Source organism: Austrofundulus limnaeus, unplaced genomic scaffold (genome assembly GCF_001266775.1).
Source record: "Austrofundulus limnaeus strain Quisiro unplaced genomic scaffold, Austrofundulus_limnaeus-1.0 Scaffold11, whole genome shotgun sequence".
Lineage (NCBI taxonomy): Eukaryota > Metazoa > Chordata > Actinopteri > Cyprinodontiformes > Rivulidae > Austrofundulus > Austrofundulus limnaeus.
Genome location: NW_013952413.1, coordinates 123708 through 131751, shown reverse-complemented (window position 1 = coordinate 131751; position 8044 = coordinate 123708). Strand labels below are relative to the sequence as shown.

Sequence of the window (8044 nt, the reverse complement as noted above, 5' to 3'; positions counted from 1 at the left end):
ATCCACGTCATCATTTACTCAGAATGCTTTGCATGTAAACAAAATGGCTCTGTCATGTTAAAATATATTTTTAAAAATTTACAGAACTGAACAGCCTACAGTATTTTTACAGTCTTGATTTTACAGTTAAAATAGATGTTTATCAAAGAAAAGGCTAATGTTACAGCTAATCAGGGATCCCTTTAAAAACTAGTTGCTGTTAACCATTTGGTCCTTGCAAACCCACCCCAGTGTTTGTCTATCTGGAGGTTGACCAGATCACTGTTCCATTCAGCTGCCTCTCAGTAAGTCTCTCATTCAGTGACTGACTCTACCTCTGACATCGCCGAATTCAGCTGGCAATGGTGGTCTTTGTTTCACTCCACTTAAGTGAGCTGAAGGGTCTGAACTTGCAGCAAGTGGAGAAGCAGTTAGTGTGCACCTACACCAGCTTTACTGACACTGCAGAGCAGAACAAACACTGTTGTTGACAGCTTCAGTCCAAGAGGATGGAGTTGGAGTCTGACTGAGAGAAATGCACTGGAGAGGCAGTTAAATGACAATAAGAGAATCTTTAACAGCACACTGACCAAACTGCAGGTAGGAAAACATACTGAAACCTAACTCAGGATTTGCTGGTGAGTGACAGCTGAATTTAACAGGAAATATTTTGCATACTAGTTTCTACTCTGCAATTGTACTATAATAGTGAATAATCTACTTTTGAAAAAATAACAAAAATAAAAAAATATGTTCATTAAAACAGTTTTTATTTTAAAGGGGACATATCCTGCTTTTAAGTCCTTCTTTTTCATATTTCAATGATTCAGTTCAAGTCTATATAAAGTGAAACTGCAATGCATGGGTCTGAATTCCTCCTTATTGTAACTCCACAAGCCCCTCTTTGACCCTTTTTCTGAGGTGTGCCTCAGATCAACCCGTTTTGATGCTGTCTCTCTAAATACAAATGAGGCACTTCACACCCTGCTCCCCCTCTGGCTTCCAGACTGGTTTCATTTTTACAAACTGATTTAAAGATGTCAACAACAGGAAGTCCAGACCTTATTTAGAAACTCCTCCGCAAACAATTTGACGCAATAGTTTAGAAGACATCATAGARAATTGAGAAAACTAAATTTGTTAAAAATATGTCACAAACACACAAAAAAGTGTCTTTTGCAACACCAGGAGAGACTAAACTAAAACATTTATGCACGTCTAGAGACTCCAAGTGCAAAACAAAAAGCATTTAAAAGCTAAAAATGTAGATTTTACATGTCATGTCCCCGTTAATATTATGCAATTTAGAGATGATTCAAGTACAATCACACTTTTAACATGAACACACTTCTGTTTCTTGTTTAGACAACATAAAGAAAAAAAAATGAAAGATTGTGATAAACCTATAGGTCATCAGAAGAAGCTGTGTTTTTTTCACCCACTGAGACTTTAGGGTTGTATTTGTAATACTGAAAAAAAATTACACTGTGTTCAGCATGTAATCAGCTAAAAGGTCAGCATAAGATTGGTGGTGTTATCAGCTGCAGATAGTAAAGGCAATGTTTATTGGCCTCTGATTCAGCTGTCTGTACTAATAAAGTGTCAGGCTGCTGTTTCTCTCTAGCCTGAAGCCTTTTCTGCTCACATGTTCTGTAGAAAAGCACTGGTTCTCAGTCTAATTCTCACTCTGTCATTAGTGCATGTTCCTTTTTAATTTCATTACTGATTTCTGCATTTATAACACCTCCCTTCAGTTAAATGTTTTTTTCTGCTTTCTTTTWTTTTGTTGTTCAACCTCCTTTTTTGTATACTCACTCTCCACTTTCTCATATCTGGTGATATTTTATGTGCATATTTTGACCAAATAATACGTACCATTACTATTCAGCTTCCTCCCGTTTTAATATCAAAAGATTGCATGCTTCTATGAAAGTACCTTTTATGCATCAAAAACACACAAAAAGCATCACAAGAGACTAAAATTAGCTAGAACTAATCCCACAAGGAAAAAAAAACATCAACTCAGATATACTCTGAAAAAAGTGCAGTGAAAGAATGAGGCAAAAATGAAGCTTTTTTTTGCATTTCGTACTGAAAAAAATGCAAACAACCCTGTGTTTATGCTAGTATGGATTCTTAGTAATCGAGGACAGAACGCTGACCCTAGCATTTAAAAACGTTTCACATCCCAATCATCTTCACTTACAGAATAGAAGTCCATTTTTAATTTAGGTTGCACCTATTTGTATCTGGGTTTTTGCCATCTATAGGTCCAGCACAGACCGAGTCGAGGACGTGTGCCCCTCAGGTAGCCGTGTGTCCGCCCACATGCAGCTGCAACAACAACATCGTGGACTGTCGTCGTAAAGGCCTCACTGACATACCAGCAAATCTCCCGGAGGGCATCGTGGAGATGTAAGAGATCTTTATGATATGCTTTTAAAATGTAAATCTTAGCATCCTCAGTAAAACACATGCAACWTTTATTTTAAGTTGTGACCAGTTTTGTGTGGGACTTTTTGAACATCTTTTTTTTAGCATAGTGGACGTCAAATATTTTTTTCCAATTCCAAATGTTTTCTGACTAAAAGGTTATAAAAGTACACAATTGCAATGCAAACATGCATAAATGTTCACAAACAATATCTTTTTGATTACTCTGGGAACCAACGTCTAAACTGTAGCATTTGCTAAACCTTTTAAATGGCATTTTGTTGTCCAAACTGCACTTTTTTTTGCTCCTCTTACTCTCATTTGCTTTCCTTGTACAATTTAAACACACACACACACACACACTTGCTGACACACACAAGCCCATACATCCCATCAAGGGACATGTTTGATATCCGTATTGATCGCTGTCCCCTGCCTGTTTGCACAGAGGACAGCCGCTTGATTGCTCTGTGACTAAAGGAGCAATTCCCCACCACATTTTTACACCAAGATTGCAATACTTCCCTAACATAAGTAAAGATCGGCACACACAAACTACACAACACCAACTCGTAGACAAATACATTTTCTGTTAAAAAAGTAAAATAAAAATCCAGCATGACTACAAATTTAAATGTAAAGTGACGCTCTCCGAGAGTGGAAAACACAACAGACACAGCTAACAGCACTTTGTATGAAATCACAAGGACACACCAACAGCATTAGCATCGGATCAATTATGATAAATGTTGCTGCTGCAGCCAGAAACAATAGAGTTTAATAGGATGATGTATTGTCAGTCCTTTTTAATGGAGACAAAGTCATCTTTCTGGATGCTTGTGGCAGAGATCACTACCAAATGCATACAAGCTCGTTTGAATGCAACAACAGCTTCCAAATGTTGTCTATTCATTTGACACCTGAAGTTAAATATAAAGACAGCGAAGCTAGTTCACGTGTTTGCTTTTGTCCCAAAATATTAGCTTTATTGCAACAAGTTAGAGATTTGCATAAATGAGCTATAGACGTGTGCAAATTTGACCCATTCTGCCAAACTATCCCTGCTTCATCTGTAATGTCATTCTGTTCACCTTCTTGAGTCTTTTTAAAACAAGTTGTCAAATACGTTCCCTCTATGATGTATTTTAAAATCGATCCTCTGAGTGTCTTTGTCTCGACCTTGTTTAGCTGGGCTTTAATATAATTTGTAACATGTTGTGTGTGCGCATTGTTTTTGTCAGTATCTGTGCATGCTTGATTTATTTTGACCCCTTGGTAGAGATAAAGTGGAGCTGGCTGCAAGGGGACTAAAGGGCTGAAAGGTTTGAGGCCAAAGAATAGACAACTTAAGTGCGTGGCGCTGTGTTTGATCCAAACCACATATTGTACAGTGAGTGTTTGGTTTAATAAATTGGTTTAATAAATTGAACTAAATTGCATTTATTCCCTCAAAATTTGATCAAAGCTCAACCTTGGGCCAACATCGTCACAAAGCAGTTGTGGAATTGATAGACTAATACAAAGGTAAATGAGTACAAAAAGCAAACATGAGAAAAGGAAAGTGGAGGTAAAGAGCTSGGGCAGAAGAGAAGGATGAGAAGAAGAAGAGGGGTGGATTAGTTTTCATTTATCATTCTGACAGCTGACCCTGTGGCTGGCCTTGGGACCTCACCACATCCTCCACTTCTCTAATTTTTCCTCTCCTCTCTCCCGTTGTTCACACTTTTCCACTCCTCTGATTTCTCCTTGGCCAGCCCCCTCCTCCTTTTGTATTTCTCTAATACATCCTTCCATCCTCTCTGTTTCTTCCTTTAAGCTCTTAAGATGGTTTATTGCCTTCTTTACATCTCATTTTCTGTCTGCATCCCTTCCTTGTGTTTTTTTTYCCAACAAGGTGAACTCAAAAATGCATCTGTGTCGATTAATATATTGTCCAAACCACTGAAGAACAATAAACTTGTACATTTAAAAATGGACTCTGAGCCAACAGATGTCATGATATGATATAAAACCTACCAGTTTGCTGTGATGAGTGCTCTGTCATTCAGAAAGAGAGATGTGATGAATTTCCTCATCCTTAAAAAGTTTGGCAACTCATAAAATATTCGTAAATATACTTTCGCTTGGAAATGGAAACATTTTAGAAATGATGATTCAAAAATAATAAATGTTAATGTACAGATTCTATTTACTACAGACTATAAGACAGTTCTTCCATGTTTAATAAATTATGTTAACCATGAACAACAGTATTTTTATTTATTAATTTTTTTCAACAGCCATATTAGATTGATATAATATCACGTTAAGTTCTGAGCTGCAAAACTCAATTTAGACTCTGGTAAACCTAAATGGCCATTCTGCAGAGGAGCAATGTTTTTTTTAAACAATAGCCTTTAACACGTTTGTGTTGTTGTGTGGAGAACAGGTTTTCATAAAACCTTAAAATGAGAAAAAGTGAACTGGATATGTTTGCTACAAAAAACAATAATCAAAGGCTTTCAAATAGCTATTTCAACACTTTATGTAGTGGTAAATTTGTACTTAAACAATGTTAACAATCAAATAACACCATCCTTTTTCATTTATTTGACTTTTTTCTACTTCTTTTTTTATCATTCCAGTCGTTTGGAGCAAAATCTGATTAAAAGTGTCCCACCAGGAGCCTTTTCAGCTTACAAGAAACTCAAGAGAATGTAAGTCACAATATATTTAATTATGCCTTTAATGCACTTATAAAAATGCATGACTTTTTTAAGAGCTGTCGCCAATGTTTTATTTATCATGATGCTTTTTTTGTTTGTTTGTTTGCTTTTATACGTGCACAAAATAAACACCTGATATGTATTTGTCAATTGGTAAAATAAACACATCAAATTATTATATTAACCAGAATATCAATAACCTCCAGACATGAAATGGTGGTAAAAAAGTCATTTTTTTGTGATTACATAAAAAATGCATGACATGCAGAGATGTAAAAGGTTGTAAGGACCCATGGGTTCTCACAGATGGAGTTTTAACCTCACTTCAACAGCAAAGTTTAATAATATATCTTACAGCAGCAGAAGTGAATGACATGATCTGCACTTAACGTGCCACTGCCACCAGCTTCTCTTCCTGTCTCTTGTTCTCCCGCTCCTGTCACTTTAGTTTTCTTTTCATTTTCTTTGCCTGTCTCTCTCCCTTTCTTTACCTCATTTACTCGCACGCTCTGCTCCTTCTCTGATTTTTTTTTCCTCATTCTTGTCCTCTTTCCTTGACCTCAGCTGATGCATTCTGGCATGATCGTTTGTCAGACAGTTCTAGGACGTTCACGCAGAATGAACCCCATTACTGTGTATTACAGTAATCTCATTCTCTCCCCAGCGACTTGAGTAAGAACCAGATTTCTGACATGGCTGCGGATGCTTTTAGTGGTCTTCGTTCACTCACCTCTCTGTAAGTACGGCATAAATATATGCAAACACACACCGGAGCGTAAACAAACAGACAAGGGTTTTTCAATTTCAGACATTCGGCTAATAAAAATGTGTTCCCAGTCGATGTTGACAAGTTGAACACCACACAGCAGCTTTTGTGTTGTGTATGTGTCTATGAGAAGCTTTTTTTTTTTGTTTGTGTGTGTGCCTCCATGAGGGTAAATGTGATAAGAACATGGCAGGCAGTTTAATTTGAATCAATCTGTAGTATGAAAATGAGGGAGACAGTCGTACATGAAGGGCCAGACAAGGTGAACTCTGCAGAACGTGCAAACATGCACACAAATATGGACATGCACCAAGTCAGCTAGCTGTACAGGCGTGTCACTGAGAGCAGATCTGCCGCAGAGACTTATAAAGGGTGTGGAGTAGCAAAGTATATGACTGTAACTGCAATAAGAAGCGTAAATGGTTCGAAGGATTGTAGTTACAGAAAACAAGAGTGTCACTTAGATTTGCTGCATTCTTGAATCATATAAATATTTATGTGTTTTGTCTTTAAACCCAACACTCATTTTTCCTCATCCGAGGTTCTCAAGCTGAGTTAATGATGACGATTTTCCCATTGAACTGAACTATTATGGTTCCTCCTCGCTTTATGTGAAGCTGAATATCTGTACTCAATGTAATGGATGTCCACTATTAAAATATAAATAATGCATTTCACTTTTTATACACTTCAGTTGATTTAGGGAAAGAGCAACATGAAAAGCATCAACAGGAATAATTCACATGGATAGATATAGATACTGAACGACACATATTTGAAACCATTCAAGTAAAAGAATAAAYAGCTGCACTAAAGGCCAAAGACTAGAAAACTGTTCTGTAGAGGAATTCCTCTGAGCTTCGTATGACTTCAGTGTCAACATGTTTGCTTCGTAAATTATGTAAACTAACTGTTGTTTTTGTTGCAGGGTCCTGTATGGTAATAAGATAACTGAGTTGCCTAAAGGAATATTTGATGGACTGGTTTCACTGCAGCTTCTGTGAGTAGTGTCCCATGTTTGTTGTTTTTGTGTGTAAGTGTCTACCTTTTAAATAGTTGTTTTTTCCCCTGAAATGCATTATTCAGTAAAGGTCTACAGCATACTGTATTGGTGGAAAAGTCTCTGTAGCTTCAGTCGGTTTTAGAAAATGGCAACTAAGAAAAGCTGTTTAAAAAGTGCAAACTGTGTTTATTTTGTGGCCTGATTTGTAAACCTATATGAAAGAAAAGGWAGCTCATTTAACAAAAAAAGGAGGGGTAATGCAAGACTTACCAAAGATACCAAAAGTTAAAGAACAAGACAAGAATATATTTATTCCAGGACTCYATGAGTTCTGACAATTAAAAGTAAATTATTTTAGTACCATCACCAATGTTTCCATCAACACTTTTCTATGTGCATTTTGAAGTATCGCATTAGAAAAGGTTGATAGTTTTTACTCTCGTTTAAGGTGGATTTTAGATTTTCCGAAAAAGAGTTAATGCGCAAAACAGGAGATGGAAACACATTTACCAAATAAGTTCTGATGTGGCGAACATTTACCTCAAGCTGTTCCTGGTGTCCAGTAATTGTAGCGGCTGCAGCTTCACCCTCCTGCTTTTAGCATCTTCCCAGATATTCCCGTWATGTGAAGAGAATTACATTTCTTTATACGTTTTTGGACAGCATGTACAATCGCCAGTACTAGCTGATATAACAGAATAATTACAACTTTATCAACAGTAGAAACACGTTCCTGATAATTTCTCTCCATTGACCTGAGATGTGTGTCCCTGCAAGTTTGCGACTTTGCTTCCTGTTTACTACAGCCGTGCGTAACATCAACTTCTGACATAATTACACTTTGCGTAGCCTGGTTGATTCACTCTAAGCCAGTGGATGAAAACATGTCGATTCGCATCCCCCTCTCTTTTTTTTTTTTCAATTTTGTGATGTTTTAAAAAATTTGCTCAAAATTCAAAAAGAAAATGGATGGAAACATGACTATTATTGAGTTTCATTCCTCCACCCTCTTCATTCAAGTGCAGACCTCCCCCCTCTCCAAGAAGACCTCCATACAACCCCAATTCAATGAATTCGGGATGTATCATAAAACATAATAAAAAATATAAAATAAATAAATAAATAAATAAATAAATAAATAAATAAATAAATAAATAA

At 36.7% G+C, this 8044-nt stretch overlaps 1 protein-coding gene across 1 annotated transcript in view; it reads left to right on the top strand.

Moving 5' to 3' along the window:
• Positions 1-8044, top strand: part of slit3 (slit homolog 3 (Drosophila)) — a gene marked incomplete in the record, with an annotated part of 256337 nt that overhangs the window by 188949 nt on the left and 59344 nt on the right. The window contains 4 exon segments of the mRNA XM_014001945.1: positions 2250-2394; positions 5037-5108; positions 5782-5853; positions 6812-6883. Coding sequence (XP_013857399.1) covers positions 2250-2394; positions 5037-5108; positions 5782-5853; positions 6812-6883 — 361 coding nt within the window.